This window comes from Dama dama, chromosome 20, assembly GCF_033118175.1.
Source record: "Dama dama isolate Ldn47 chromosome 20, ASM3311817v1, whole genome shotgun sequence".
Taxonomy (NCBI): domain Eukaryota; kingdom Metazoa; phylum Chordata; class Mammalia; order Artiodactyla; family Cervidae; genus Dama; species Dama dama.
The window spans coordinates 116,171,514-116,187,033 of record NC_083700.1 but is presented as its reverse complement, the minus strand read 5'-3'; the positions used below and the strand labels follow the sequence as shown (position 1 = coordinate 116,187,033).

Here is a 15,520-nt window from a genome sequence, read left to right as displayed (position 1 = left end):
GAGTGTGACCTGCAAGTGGATGTGACGGCCAGCTTCACCTTCACACCCGGGGGGACGGCCGACACTGGCTGCTTCCCCTCCCTCCTTCCTCAGGCACGGGCCCCAAGCTGGGTCTCACTGTGGGCCTCCAAGCCTCAGTTTCTTTTCTGGCTTTTCTCTTCTGTTTGTTCCTAAAATATCACCGAAGTAACACATTGCGGACGTGGCATCGAGGTACATCGGGGCTGGGAGGGTCTCGGTGAGAAGCAGCCCCGCCGTCCCCCCGAGCCTAGAGTCCCCGTGTCCTGGTTTGTCTGCTCCATTTAGCTCCCCCCGCGACAGTCAGCTTGTCCGCACCGTCGCGCCATCAACGACACCTCGGCACTTGACACTTCCTTCCTGCCCTGCTTCCTGTGTGTTGATTAGCGTGTTGTTTACAACAGCAGGACTGGTGAATAGTCTCTCCTGCTGCTCGAGTGCACTCTGCTTCTGTGTTGTTGTTTTTTTTAATATTTATTAATCTGGCTGAGTCGGGTCTTGGTTGCTGTATGTGGATCGTTGTTTACCACGCAGATCTTTCGTTGGGGCTCACAGAGCCTCTAGTTGCGGTGCTTGGGCTTAGATGCCATGTGGCGTGTGAGATCTTAGTTCTCTGACCAGGGATCAAGCCCTCATCCCCTGCACTGGAAAGCGGATTCTTTCCCTCTGGACCATCAAGGAAGTCCCTATATTTTCCTTCTTGTAGAAGATTTTATCAGAAATAACTGACAGCTGATGCCTGGGTTCATCACTGATCTCTGATTAAACCTTCGGATGGACGTTTCTCTGCATGGGAGACCACCTCTGGCCTTGCAGCACCGTCTCGCCCCTGGGTGGGTCCCCTCCACTGCCATCAGATTGGGGGTGTCCCCCTCCAGGCAGCCCCAGGGCCCTCCTGGGAACCCTTTACTGTCCTCTGGCTGGGACCCCACCCACGTCTTCCTCACGTGTGGAGCACAGGTTCCTGCCTCTTCCAGAGTCTTCCTGGGTCTCCCTTTCACCCTACCCCCGGCTGTGGTTTGCCTGAGCTCAGAGTTCTAGGCTGAGTGTTCCTCAGCACCGTTCCTCAGCAATCTGAAAGTGTTTCTTCCTCCACTGTCCATGAGAGGACAGTACCATTCTGAGTCTCCCTCCTCTGTGGCCTGCCTTTCTCTCTGGAATCTTCCCTTTAGCCTGGAACTCTTGAAAGTTCACCATTTGCTGTGGTTTATGACCTTTTATAGCAGGTGGGGTAGGTAGACCTCTGAATTTGGAAACTCATGACTGGCAATGCTGGGAAGTTTTCTTGAATTATTTCTTTAATAGTTTGTTTTCATTGATCCTCAAATTTTATTTCTTTTCTAGCGTGGAAAATTACTTAATTTCCAAGCTTTTTGTTTACTTTTAAAGGTTCTGTTTTTATATTCTTAATTTCCAAGAACTTTTTCTTACTCATTAAAAGTTTCTTTTAACAATAGTATCCTTCACTTGCTCATGGATGAGTGACTTTTCTTTCTGAGGATGTGAATTACAAAGCATTTAACATTTGTGGCTCAGAAGGTAAAGAATCTGCCTGCAGTGCAGGAGACCTGGGTTCCATCCCTGGGTTGGGACGATCCCCTGGAGGAGGAAATGGCAACCCGCTCCAGTGTCCCTGCCTGGCGGGCTGCGGCCCACGGAGAGTCGGACACGACTGACACTTTCCTGCTCCGTCTCTTCCTCTTGTGCTCCCCTCTTCATTTTAGTCTGTCTGTGTCTCGCTAGAGGGTGTGATCCTGCTCAGTCTCCCTGGCAGCCAGCACTCTAGGGGCCCCGCAGCAGGAGCGGGGGGCTGGGACCCCCTGCCAGCCACCTCACTGGGCTCTTCACATCCACCCTCAGCTGATCCTCAGAGCGCAAGGCTGCAGAGCCTCAGTCTCCCCGAGGGTATCCCCTGGCCTCCTGCCGGGTGGTGGTGGTGGGATTGGGGGGGCACGTCCTGGAGTTCACTGGTAGGGGTGGGGGTCTCAGGGTCTTCATTGCTCTGCCGGAGCTAACAGCTGCTGTCACAAAGTAGCACAGACCGAGGGCTTAGACAACAGGAGTGTATTGTCTCCGAGTCTGGAGGCTGGATGTCCCGGACCAAGGGTTCAGCAGGCTGGTTCCCTCTGAGGCTGTGGGTGAGAACATTGCCTGTGGTCTCCTGCCTTCAAAAAAAAAAAATGTTTCTTGACTTATTTTTGGTTGCGCTGTGTCTCTGTTGCTGTGTGGGCTTTTCTCTAGTTGTGGCGAGCAGGGTTACACTCTAGCTGCGTTGTGCGGGCTTCTCTTTCTGCAGGGCACAGGCTCTAGGGCGTGCGAGCTCACTGGAGGTGGTGCGGAGGCTTAGTTGCTCTGCCGTGTGGGATCCTGGACCAGTGGTCAAACCCGTGTCTCCTGCCCTGGCAGCTGCAGTCTCCTGCACCTGAGCCGCCGGTGAAGCCCTGCCTTTCGGTGGTTTTCGCCCGGTCCTCAGCTGGCCGGCCCCGTCTTTTCTTCACATGGGGCTCCCCCATGTGCATTTCTCTAAGTCACCTTGGGCAGCCCCACTCAGCCTGTGACTCCAGAGGCACCTGCCGTCTTTCCCGTCCCGGAGTGAATTAGCTGCTTCTTGTCAGGCTGCCGCTTTCTCAGGCTCCTCTCATCCCGTTGACTGTCTTCCCTAAAACGCGAGGCCTTTCTCGCCCACAGCCGCCCGCTCCGTCCCTCCTCCTCATGAACTGGTCATCTGAGTGGGTGTCGCCGGGGCTGGACCAGAGGGGGTTCCATGGCCAGAAATGCCTGCCCTGCCTTTCTGGGTACTGTCTCTAATTCATGTCTCCCTTCTCCCCAAGGTGTCTCCCCTGCTCGCTGGGGCTCCCACTGCTGCTAGGAGTGACCCACAGAGGCTGCAGAGATGGCCGGGGCCTCGGTGAAGGTGGCGGTGCGCGTCCGCCCCTTCAACTCTCGGGAGATGAGCCGCGAGTCCAAGTGTATCATTCAGATGTCGGGGAGCACCACCAGTGAGTACCGTGCGCGGCCCCAGGGCCCCCTTGTCCACACCATGCGTGGTTTCCTGGGGCTGCAGGAACAGAGGCCACAAATCGGGCGGCTTAAAACCACAGTAGTATATTCTCTCGCAGTCATGGGGGCCAGAGTTCAAACCCGAGGTGCTGACGGGGGGCCTCCGGGTGGTGGTGCCGGAGGAGGACTCTTCCTGCCTCTCGTGGCCTCCAGTGACGGCCACGCCTGCACACCCCTCCCCCTGCTCCATCGTCACGGGGCTTCTCCCCTGCGTGTCTGGGTCCCTGTGTGGCCTTGTACGGACACTGACCACTGGACTCAGGAGCAACCTGGATCCAGTGTGACCTCATTTCAACAGCTACGTTCATCTTCAGAGACCCTGCTTCTCCCATTCTGAGGTTTGGGGGAGACGTGAATTTGGGGAGGGAACTTTTCAATCCAGGACACAAGGTTCTTGATTTCTCATCTTGTGTGCTCTTTATTTCTAATTGTAAGTCATCTCAAACCTTTCTGAGAAGTAGGAGGTTGACAGGAAGACATAATGAGAGAAAGGATGGCTCTGAAAGGGTCAGTGTGGCCTGCAGGCCCCTCTAGGGCACACACCTGGCTGCCGGAGCCTCAGAGACTCAGCCCTGCACCCGCGCACTTTGGGGCCTCTCTGTTGACTTGGGGCGTGTTGTCAGAAGAGTGGACAGGGCGTGTGATCCCAGGGAGAGTGGAAAGGGCGTGTGCTCCCGGGGAGAGGGGACAGAGCGTGTGCTCCTGGGGAGAGTGGACAGAGAGCGTGCTCCTAGGGAGCATTGAGCCATTCCCAGACCAAGAAGTAGGGTGTTGCTGACACCTGGAGGCCCGCCCACCCCCACCCACCCTCACCCACACTACAGCAGGCATCTTTGCTTCTCACACTGGGGGCCAGCGGGCTTGTTTGGGGCCCCAGAAGTGGAACCAGCATTTGGATCACCTCCTGCTGACCAGGAGCCCAGCCCCACGCTTAGTGTCAGGCGGGAATTCTTCGTCTCCCAGCTGTATGGTTGGCGTGGCTTGGCAGGCAGCTTTGCACCTGAAGCTGTTGCCCGTGGGCTCCTTGGTGGAACCTGCACCCAGTGGTCCTCAGGTTGTAGGAGGAGGACGGGGAGCCCTGGGAGCGGGAGGTGGGGTGGGGGGCAACTTCCATTGTCCACAGGGTTGGAGGGAGGGTCTGCCTCAGGGGAGGGGCACTCGGGGCGGATGCTGGCTGCCTCCCAGTGCTGTGAGGGCTGAGGATTCGGGCATGGCTGGGGAGTGTCCTGTCCTGGGGGTGTCATGTCCTGGGGTGTCCTGGGGCACCACTGGGATCTGTGGAAAGGGGTCTGGGCTGGGGGTCTTTGCAGGAGCCCCGGGGCATGTTGTAGAGGCTCTGGGAGGAGCCTGTGAGGGGGACCGTTGAGCACAGCACCCAGGTACATCGGGGGCTCATAGTGACTCTCATCAATGGTGTTGTCTCCACCGGGTGCCCGGCAGCAGACCTGAGATGAGGGTTCAGGTGCCCTGGTCTCACTTTGGGGGCACAGAAGCTGCAAAGGGGCGTTGGTGAGCAGGGGGCCGCCACGGGCAGCAGGAATAGGGCCCAGCTATTCCTGGTACAGGACGCACCTCTGGGTGACCTCCCCAGGAAGCTGGGATCTTGTCCAGCTACTGCCCCCACGCAGGCAGAGGGCCTGTCCAGGGCCTGGCTCTGTTAAATCTCCAGCCTGGCCCCCTTGAGGCTGCAGAAGGTGTTACAGCAGGGACCCTATTTCTGTAAGGTCATAGATCACATTCTGAGGTTCTGGTGGACATGAACTTGGGGAGGACGCTTTTCAGCCTAGGTGAGTGCCTGTGGTGGGGTGGACACCTTCAGGGCCAGGCTCTCCAGCCCCGCCAGGCCCCACAGGCCCTTGCCCAGCCTGGCCTCCCTGCCTGCAAGGCTGGACCCTGGCCAGCTGGGCCTGCTGTGTGTTTCAGGGAACAGACTGCCATTCTGGAAGGTCCATCGGGACCCCCCTGATGGTCTCCTCTGCCCACACAGACCCTGCTAGTTGCACAAAGGCCCTTGTTGACCAGCAGCTCGTGTGTGTTCTCAACACCCAAGTCCTCAGAGAAGTTGGCCCCATGTGCCATGTGCCATGCCACATGTTCTGGGCTCCAAACAGAGTGGCCCTGGGCCTGGGAGACCACAGAAGGGAGCATGGGTGCAGCCAGGGGGTGGTGACCTGGCTGCGGGCTTGTGTACTGCAGGAATGGCTCGGACACGTGGTGTCAGAGGTGGGGCCCTGGTCAGCAGCCGTGGCGAGGGGCTGGGGGCCCGCTGTCACCGGCCAGCCCCAGGCCAAGATGCCCTAGGCGCTCCCTGCCTTGAGCTGCCTCTCCCCGGGGCCCACCTGTGAGGGTCAAGATGGGCTGTCCACTTGCAGGGGCCACACGGCCTCCTTTTCTGCCTTGAGCCCCTCAGGGCTGAGGATGCTCCCATAGCATAGGGGAAAGGAGACTGGGTGGGGTCAGGTCAACACCCCTCAGAACCTGGGAGAAGAAGGTGGGGGGGTCCCTTCATACCCACGTCGGAGGGGACATCATTGAGCCCCAGCCTGCACCGGGCTCCATTCCCAGAATCAGGCCTGGGGAGCAGGACTGAGGCCCTCACTGACCTGGGGGTGACATTCCTGTGGGGACTCAGACATGGAACTAGACGGGCCAGGGACAAGGACCATGCCTGGCGGAACATTGCGAGGGCCTTGCTGGGGGCGTGGGGGCCTTGCTGGGCAGGACGACTCCTCCTGCTACCCGGAGGACCCTCCTGACATGAGCCCGATGCCGAGAAAGTCCCCTAGACCCCTGACACTGATGTTTCTGTCTCCGTCTCAGCGAGGCCGCTTCCTAAATCTCACAGGTGGTGAGCAGTGGCCTGTCACTAAACTAGCCCCTCACTTGCTCTGGCACACACACACACACACCCCCTCTGTTTGCCCATTTCCATGGTGTAAATACTGTCCTTGCATCAGTTCCAAGCCCCGTGGGGTTCAACCCCAGACCCACGGAATTCCTCAGCGTTGAGCACACGCTCCTGGAAGGAGTGGAGGCGGCTCCTGGCATGTGGGGCCTTCAGACTCCGAGAAAGCGGCTCATCCTGGTTCAGCCCCTGCCCTGCTGTTCCCGCCCCACGGTGCCCGTCTTTGTCCCCTGTGTGCCCGTGGCAGGGGCGGAGGCGTTGAGTCCCTGACAAGCCCAGGGTCCTGGCCCCTCCTCAGACCCTCAGGAGGAGGAGACACAAGGCTACACCGGAAGCCCCCCTCCACCAGATCGCCTCGGTGCTGGGGGGTGGGTTCTGCCCTGTCCCCCTGGCCCAGGGAGGTTGCCCTGGTGAGGGCTCACAGGCATCGGTGGAGAGAAGGCCTGGGCTGGACCCTGGGGAGGGCCGTCCCCTCTGGAGCTCAGGACTGTCTGTGATGGGGACACCACAGGACCCCGGGGTTAGAACAGGGTGGGGTCATAGTCACACCATGGACCCTGCACCGGTGGGAGAGGGGGCAGGTGACAGCAGGTCTGGAGCCAGAGCAACTCTGCCTGCCGGTCTCCCTGTGGGCTCTCCTTGAGGCCACTCCCCACTCACTGACCCTGGCAGCGGGCTATCCCCTGCCCACTCAAAGTTCCTTGAGCACGTAGGTGCCCTGTCCCTAGGGGGGCTCCAGTGCAGGCAGACACCCCAGTGCCCGGACAGCGTCAGCACTGGGGGGGCGGCAGGGGTTGCAGCCAGCGAAGGAGAGGGGGCTGGGTGGGGTGGGGCGACAGGGTGGGCAGAGCTGCGGCGCTGGTGGGTGCCGGGGCCTGTGTGCGCTCGGGGGGTGCTGTGATTGTCGTTTCCATGGCGCTGGCATTATCTGTGCCGAGGTTCCGGTGGCCACGTCCCCACGTCCAGCGGGAGTTGAAACCCGGGCAGCTAGGTCTCCTCTCAGCCTCGCTCCTGGAGGCAGCATGGATGACATGACCCCCTTTTGGCTCCAAAGAAAGGGCTGTGATGGTCAGTCACCCGCTCCCTCCTGCCAGCCTCCCAGGGGTGCTGAGTCATCAGCTAGAACTCCTCAAACCTGGGGCATGGGGCATGGAGCCGGGTCAGCCCTGAGGACTGGGCTTCTGGTAACTCCTGGGCCGTGAGCAAGACCTTCTGGAACACACAGCGAGGGCCCTGTCTGCCGAGCCGGTCAAGGCCAGGGTGGCCAGGGTTGGGGTGCAGGTCCCAGTGTCCCAGGGCTCCAGAGCAGAGTGCCGCAGACGGGGCCGCTTAGACAACAGGTCCCGAGGCTGTTGAGTCCCGGATCAAGGTGTCACCGGCTGTGACATCAAGGTGTTCCTTCTGAGGGGGAGGAGAATCTACTCCCCACCTGTCTCACCTCTTTTTCTTGTTGCTCAGTCGCTCAGTTGTGTCCAACTCTTTGTGACCCCATGGACTGCAGCACACCAGCCTTCCCCGTCCTTCACCATCTCCCAGAGTTTACTCAAACTCATGTCCATTGAGTCAGTGATGCCATCCAGCCATCTCATCCTCTTGTCGGCCCCTTCTCCTCCTGCCCCCAGTCCCTCCCAGCATCAGGGTCTTTTCCAATGAGTCAGCTCTTCACATCAGGTGGCCAAAGTATTGGAGCTTCAGCATCAATCCTTCCAGGGAACATTCAGGGTAGATTTCCTTTAGGATTGACTGGTTTGAGCTCCTTGGAGTCCAGGGGACTCTCAAGAGTCTTGTCCAGCACCACAGTTTGAAAGCGTCAGTTCTTTGGCGTTCAGCCTTCTCTATGGCTCTTGCCTCTAGTGGTTTCTGGAGATGCTGGCATCTCCTGGCCTGCAGAAGCGCAGTTGCGGTCTCCGCCTCCATCTTCATTCGGCCTTCCCCACGTGTGTGTCCGTGGCACGTCCCTTTATAAGAACACCAGTCCCGTGGTGTCAGGGCCATCCACTCCAGTGCCCCCTCCTCCTTACCAGGCCCACCTGCCAGACCCTGTCTCCAAATAAGGTCACATCCCGAGTCCTGGGGTCAGGACTCCATGCGTGAATTCTGACAGGGGTCAGGACTCAGTGACGTGTGAATTCTGAGGGCCGTAACTCATCCTGCTGCAGGGGTGGGGTCTGCTCTCTCAGTGAGAGTTACAGGTCACCCAGGACACGGCTGGCAGGGCAGGGTGTGGGGTCCTAGAGCTCAGGAAGGCGAGGGCCCCAGCCCCCGGCAGATGAGGAAAGCCGGTCCAAGGGGTGGGCAGTATGGCCTGCATCTCCAAGTACGGGGAGGAGAGTGTCGCGCTCCTCAAATGGGATGCCGTGGTGGGGAGTGGCCTGGAGCCCTCTCCCACTGGGACAGCCCGAGTTCCTGAGGAGGTGTGTCCCTGCAGGGCAGCGCTAACCATTATGCCTGTCTCCCTCCCTGCAGCCATCGTTAACCCCAAACAGCCCAAGGAGACACCCAAAAGCTTCAGCTTCGACTACTCCTACTGGTCACACACCTCGGTAAGCCCAGGGCTGGGGTTCCGGGGGGGTGGAAGCCAGCTCTGCCCTGCTCACTGTGTGATCTTCCGCCAGTCCCTTGACCTCTCTGAGCCAGTGGGGTGAGGGACCCACCCGCTCCCCTGCAGGACCGATGCGGGAGGTGTGGGCCTAGGTGGAGGCCCGTGGGGAGGGGCCTGCTTTCCTCAGTTGCCTTGTGCGTGAAAGGTCATAGTGCAGGTGCTACATGCACTGTCCCCTGCTGTGACAGGGACCAAGGGGCTGCCAGCACACCAGGGGCAGTTTCCTAGGGTCCGAGTTGTATGTCCACTTGCCCACCAGCCTCTCCTCTTCCCCAGACATCCCAGGCTCAGTGTCCGAAGCTGATCCTGCCCACCTGACACCGGCCTGCCCACGCCCTCCTCCACTCCACTTCCCCTGGGAGCCTGGGAGAACTCTGGGCTTTTCACCCCCCACCTCCTCCATCCAGTCCACACCCAGTCCTGCCATCCCCCAGCCCCCTGCATCCTAGAAGGTGTCCAGGCCCTCTGCCCCTGGGCCAGGGCCCACCTTGAGTCACATCTCTGAGAACCTGGTCCCAGGGCTCCCCATTTCACCTTCCAGCCCCTCCTCTCCCACAGTCAGGGTACCCCGGTCCTGCCTAAGGTGACCACTGTCTTCAGGACAGTGTCCAGGGGTGATAGCCCAGCCTATGGGCCCCTGCCCTGCTGCCTCTCCAGTCCCACCTTGTCACTCCACGGCCGCCACACTAAGCTTGGTTTCAGGCACCATGTTATGTACTCCCACCTCCCAGCCTTTGCACATGCTGTTCCCTCTGCAGAAATGCCCTTCACTCTGTGAGGCCCTAGCCTGACGGCTTCTCCTACCGCTCCCACTGGAAGCCACCCCCCCCCCCCCGCCTTATTTCCCCTCTCCAGGTGTGCTGTGAGGGGGTGGGCAGGCAGGCGTCCTCTCCACCGCACTGACCCTGGCCCCCAGAAGCCCGTGGTGCGATGCGGGTGCTCAGAGAACCTTGCGGGCAGAGGTCTCGGCACCCCAGCCTCTTGCAGCTGCTCCCCTCTCGTCCTGCAGCCAGAAGACATCAACTATGCCTCTCAGAAGCAGGTGTACCGCGACATCGGCGAGGAGATGCTGCAGCACGCCTTCGAAGGCTACAACGTCTGCATCTTCGCCTACGGACAGACTGGGGCTGGCAAGTCCTACACCATGATGGGCAAGCAGGAGAAGGACCAGCAGGGCATCATCCCGCAGGCATGCGGTGGGCGGGGCGGGGCCTGCGGAGGGCTGCGCGGATGGGGTGTGGTCTGAGGCTGGAAAGGGTGGAACAGGCCCCCCGGAGAGCAGGGACCAGGAGGGAAGGTAAACCAGGAGGAGGTTGGGGCCTGGGCAGGAGGCAGCATGGGGCAGACTGGCTGTGAAGAGGCTGGAGACCCAGGTCCATGGATGGGGAGCTGCGGGAGGGGCCCAGCCCCGGCCAGCGACCACCGCAGTCACACCCATGACAGGAAGGCTGGGATAGCTGCTGGTGGGGAGCTGTCCCCACCTTTCCTGGGGAGAGCTGTGAGGGCTGGTGGTCCAGGCAGGGAGAGGTGCTCAGGATAGAGGATACCCGCTAGGCAGGTCTCCAAATCTGAGCTGGTCAGTACTGGACTTGGTCAGGGAGGGGAGAATGTCAGGTGGTCTGCAGCATGGTAGATCCTCCACCTCATGCAGGTGAGGATCGTGGGAGGGGCAGGAGAGGATCAGATGTCAGCTGGGGGCCCCTGAGTTATCAGAAGACAGTGACTCCTTGGCTGCAGGCCTTCTCGGTGCCTTTAAGGTGGACCGTGAGGGTGTGGGAGGGGCTTGGGGAGCAGAATCCTTGCTGGGGTGCAGGAGCCCAGCACCTCTAGAAGCAGGGCTCTGGGGACAGCCCAGCCTCACATCTGACCGTGTCCTCTATCCCGGCAGCTCTGCGAGGACCTCTTCTCCCGCATCAACGACACTACCAACGATAACATGTCCTACTCTGTGGAGGTAGGTCTCCCCGCCGCCTGTCCCTTGGAGCGTGGCTTTTCTGACCTAAAGCCAATCTCCCCACTGGTCCATGCCCTTATCTTGTCATTCTTGCATGTATGTTGCAAATGTGCCTGCCCCACACTGGAAGGGGCAGTGTTATCTCCATGGTGTTTATTGAGCAGCTGCTCTGAGCTGCATGGTTTGGGCTGGGCTGTGGCCGAGGTGGCCCCAGTGTGACCTCCTTGGGCCAGCCGGCAGCATGGCCGTGGGTGGGCAAGGCCAGGCAGGCGGGGGTGGGCTGATACCTCTACTTACACATTCCAGCAGGGGCCCTGGTCCCAGTGGGTGACTTGGGCACATGGTGTACCCTATTTCCCCCACTTTGGGGGTCCCTGATGTCAACTTTGTCCTGCAGGTCAGCTACATGGAGATTTACTGCGAGCGTGTCCGTGACCTCCTGAACCCCAAGAACAAGGGCAACCTGCGTGTGCGGGAGCACCCGCTGCTGGGTCCCTACGTGGAGGACCTGTCCAAGCTGGCGGTTACCTCCTATAATGACATCCAAGACCTCATGGACTCAGGGAACAAGGCCCGGTGTGTGCGAGTGATGCGCCCACCCTCCCTGCCCACCCCAACACAAGTGCAGCCTTGAGTCTCTCCAAGGAAGACCGGGCCTTGGGGTGCCTGTTGGTGTTCTCATGGGGCTTGTCCAGGGCCCCCATTGGGCCTAAGGCCATTTAGGGCACATACCTGCCTGCGAGGGACCTCCAGCTTGCCCAGTACAGGAGATACCATCACCTACACAGGACCTGCTCCTCCTAGAGGCTCTGGCTATGGCTGCCCTGGGTGGGGCCAGGCTGTGAGGCCCAGCTCTGCCTGCTCGGGGCGTGTGGAGAGGGTCAGCCTCAAGGCACTGCCAGCCACAAGCTATTGATCTCGGTGGCTACAATGCCCTGGACCTCCCAGCCCAGGAGGATCTGCCCTGGTTGTCATGGCAACAGCCGCCCGCCTGCTACCTAGGGGCTCCTGGGAGGGTGAAGAAGACTGGGTGGGCAGCTGACACCTGGCACTCAGTTGTAGCCCCGCGGGGGCCTCTCTACAGGGAGCTGTCAGGCAGTGAGCCCAGCCTGGAGGCTTCCCCGGGGGCTCTGCATGTCGGTGGCATTGGGTCCAACACTGGCCTCTGGTCAGGCAGCCTCAGGCCTTCTCCTGGAGCAACTGGTGTGGGATGTGACAGTGGACCCCTCTTTCCCTTCCTGGGGGGCCTTTCCATGTCACTGCCCACAGACCACTGCCCCAGACATTGAGTGAGCAATAGCTGGGCTCTGCTGAACCCCTGGAAGCCGAGAGACTCCCCAGTCACAGCACCCCAAGTGCCAGGCTCGAGCTGGGGGCTGCAGGAGCCGCAGTGGATGCAGTGGGCAGGTGGCGTGGGCCCTGCCTGAGCTCTGACAAGACGGCCCCGGCAGACGTCTCATGTTCTCGCCTGCGGCCCTCATGTCCGACCGTGGGATGCCAGCTGACCGTGTGTGGCTTCTGCTCCCCAGGACGGTGGCAGCCACGAACATGAACGAGACCAGCAGCCGCTCCCATGCCGTCTTCAACATCATCTTCACACAAAAGCGCCATGATGCGGAAACCAACATCACCACGGAGAAAGTGAGCCGGCTGTGAGGGTCGGGTGGGGCAGGGCGGCGGTCAGGCGGGGCGAGGAGGCCAAGCTGGATATTAACTGCAAGGTGCAGGCAGCGCCTTCATGGGGCGCTGACCACCCACTACCCAGCTTGGGCCTCGGTGAGAGTCTGGCCAGGCCTGAGAGGCCACCTCATCTCGGCCTTTGGTGCCACCTGGGTGTGGCCGGGACTCAGCTGAGGGGCCGTGACCTTAGATCAGCTTCCCGCCAGGCAGTTGTGGTAGAGACTCTGGGGCCCGGGAAGGGTGTCCCCTGGGCTGCACCGCAGGACAGCCCCGCTGCCCGGGGACGCCTCGGGGCCCTCACAGGGCGGAGTTGAGGGCCTCGGGTTGAGTGAGTGCCCGTCACCGGCTGACTGTGGCCACGGTGCAGGCTGGGGACACCACCCCCCCCGACTGTGGGTGCCGGCATCTGTGAGCACAAAGGAGAGCTTGTGCTGAGCACCCTGCCGTGCCCCCCACCCCAGATGCCGCTCCCACGCACCCTGGCCTTGTGAGAGGACCAGGACAGGGGCCTTGTCTCCTGGGGCCTTTACCAGACACACTGACCTAGGGTGCCGGATGGGGCAGGGGGGCGGGCGCCCTCCGTGGCCCTGACCCTAAGTGTCCTGTTTTCTCTGACGGCCCCCACGCCCACCCTGCCATCCAGGCCCTGTTCCCGGGACAGCTCGCTGCCTCCTGTGGACAGGGTTCTCTCAGGCAGCTCCCTGGGCTCTGCACAGAGGCTCCTCGGTCCCTGATGATGCCGGGGTCGCCTTGGCCTGGCAGCATCCTCCTGGGGGCCTGGGAGGGCGGGAGTGCAGAACTGGCCTGAGCCGGCCTGGCTGCGGGCTGCCTGCCGCTCCTACACCTCAGGCTCTGGGCACTGGGGGGGTCCTGCGTGCAGCTTCCGTGGCTCTGAAGGGCGTGGGCCTCCCCCAGGAACATGTGGCAGCCCGCCCAGGCTTAGCGAGTGCAGGGGTCCCTCCCCATTGCTGGGGCAGCTCTGTGGGCAGCTGCACCCCCACAGGCCAGCTGACCAGTGGCGGAGGGGCTCCTGGAACTGGGCTCAAATCCCAGCGTACAGTGAACCTGGTCTGTGGAGTGGGTTTCAGTGATGGTGATGTGTGGGTGAAGAGCAGCCAGCATGCAGGGGGCAGCGAGGCGCCGGGTGCAGGGGGTGGGATGCAGCCTCCCAGGGGCGATGGGCTCGCATGGCAGAGCAGCAAGAGCTGACGGTGGATGACATTGGCCCGGGAGGGTGGGCCCTGCAGGCCGCACCCCGGGGGATGGGCCCCACTGGGCATCCAGCTCCTGTGTGTGACGGCTGTGTCCTCACAGGTGAGCAAAATCAGCCTGGTGGACCTGGCCGGGAGTGAGCGGGCCGACTCCACAGGGGCCAAGGGCACACGCCTGAAGGTAGGGCTGCCCCCAGGAGGGTCTGCATCTACTACCACCGACTGCTCAGCGGGGCCTGATGCCCAGGTGGTCTGAGGGAAGGGGGACAGCGCAGCTCAGGGGAAAATGGACTGACACCCAGTGGGGTGGTGGGAAGGGGAGTTGATTTCCTGCGCCCCCTTTGGTCCTGCCATCATGGGATGGGGAGGGCGGGAGGGGGCTGGGCGCTGGGCCTCCATCAGGGCAGCTGAGCTCAGGTCGGGGTCCCACGGGAGGAGGGGCTCCGAGGCTACCTGACACCAGCCGTGTCATCCCCTGCAGGAGGGAGCCAACATCAATAAGTCCCTGACCACCCTGGGCAAGGTCATCTCCGCACTGGCCGAGATGGTGAGCAGGCCCGGGCTACCATCCGGGGCACAGGGCGGGGGTGGGGGACACTGGGAACGGCCCCTTGCCCAGGCCCTGTCCATGCTGTGGGCTGGGCTCACGGGAAAGCCGCAGAGTGTGGGGAGGGAGTCCCCAGCTGGAGGCGGAGCCGGGACCCCATCGTTCCTCAGAGCCTGTTGAGACTGGGATGTGCCATCTCCCTCACAGGCCCTGAGGGTGGCCTTGGGCTCCGGGTGCTGTGACCCTGGGTGCCCCCCAGGCCGCCCGTCAGGAGGAGCTGAGACCCTCGAGTGAGGGCTCGGCCTGGTGGAGGATGTGGGGTGTGTGAACTCAGATGCTGCTCCATCCTACTCTGAGGGCTGAGGGCAGAGCAAGGGCCGGCGGCCGTGACGGGCAGCAGTGGGGTGCAGGGGCGTGTGGGCAGAGCTGGGGCCTTCGCCCCAGGCCCAGAGCTCTGTCCTCAGACTCTGTGTTTGCTTTTGCAGGATTCTGGGCCCAACAAGGTAAGCAGCGCTTCCTCTCTTCTGGAGGAAGGTCTCAGCCCTTGGTGGGGAAGGGGGAGGCGGTGGGAGCCCAGGACACAGCAGCCCTGCTCGGAGCTGGGCCGGGCCCGTGAGCGGAGAGCAGGCTGCCGGGTGGATGAGAGACGGCAGGAGACTAGGAGATAATCGTGAACTAACAGGGATGAGCACAGGGATGAGCCTCGTAAAGGACAGGGCCGGGCTGTGAGGGTGACCCGAGTGGGCGCCTCTTGTCAGCATGGCCTGGGGGGGCGTCACGGGAGAGGTGGCCCCAGGGTGCCTGGGGGGCGTGGAGGAGCCGAGCGGGCAGGCAGTAGCCCCCGTGCAGCTGTGCAGCCCTGAGTCCTGAGGCTTGAGGTGGGAAGAGCTTGGTCAGTGTGGGGGGCAGTGGGAGGACACGGGCGTTAGGACTTGTGAGAAGGCAGGAGAGGGACCACACGCGCATCTGAGAGGAACTAGCCCAACTGTGAAGGTGCCGTGCGGATGTGTGTGAGCAGCTGTGAGAGGAGGCGCGTTGCCATGGCAGGGGATCCAGAAGTGGGTTGTGAGGAGCTCTGGGAGGTGAGAGAGCGCAGGAAACGGGACACTGTGTGTACAACCGTGAGGAACCGTGAGAAGCTCTGGGGCAGGTGTCAGGGCCTGTGGAGAAGTGTGAGGAAAGGCAAGTGCAACTGTTGAAGAACTGTGGGTGAGTGTGGACCGTGTCGGGGGAGGTTAGCACATGACCCTGTGAGGAGACGGAGGGTCTCTGGGAATTCTAAGGAGCTGTGTGAAGACCGAGAAACTGTGTGTGGAAGGTGCGGGAATTGTGTGCAGAGCTGGAAGTCTGACAGTGTGTGTGGAGCTGTGTGAGGAAGCGTGTGAAGCTGCGGCTCAGCGGGAACCTTGGGGAGGGTCTCTGAGGATCATGGAGTGCCCGTGAGAGGAAGTAGATAAGGACCTGCTGTGTGAGGAGGTGTGAGTCATTGTGTGAGACGCGAGAGAGCTGTGAGGAACCGTTAGACCACTAGCAACAGTGTGGG

The 15,520-nt window shown here is 61.5% G+C and overlaps 1 protein-coding gene across 3 annotated transcripts in view; it reads left to right on the top strand.

Annotated features, from left to right (window-relative positions):
- KIF1A (kinesin family member 1A) overlaps positions 1-15,520 on the top strand; it is an 85,908-nt gene that overhangs the window by 18,595 nt on the left and 51,793 nt on the right. For all 3 annotated transcript variants that reach the window (XM_061122657.1, XM_061122656.1, XM_061122655.1), the window contains exons 2-10: positions 2,850-3,017; positions 8,450-8,526; positions 9,595-9,774; positions 10,474-10,539; positions 10,937-11,115; positions 12,069-12,180; positions 13,534-13,611; positions 13,912-13,977; positions 14,463-14,480. In XM_061122657.1, coding sequence (XP_060978640.1) covers positions 2,912-3,017; positions 8,450-8,526; positions 9,595-9,774; positions 10,474-10,539; positions 10,937-11,115; positions 12,069-12,180; positions 13,534-13,611; positions 13,912-13,977; positions 14,463-14,480 — 882 coding nt within the window. In that variant the 5' untranslated portion in view covers positions 2,850-2,911. The remainder of the gene's footprint in view (positions 1-2,849; positions 3,018-8,449; positions 8,527-9,594; positions 9,775-10,473; positions 10,540-10,936; positions 11,116-12,068; positions 12,181-13,533; positions 13,612-13,911; positions 13,978-14,462; positions 14,481-15,520) is intronic.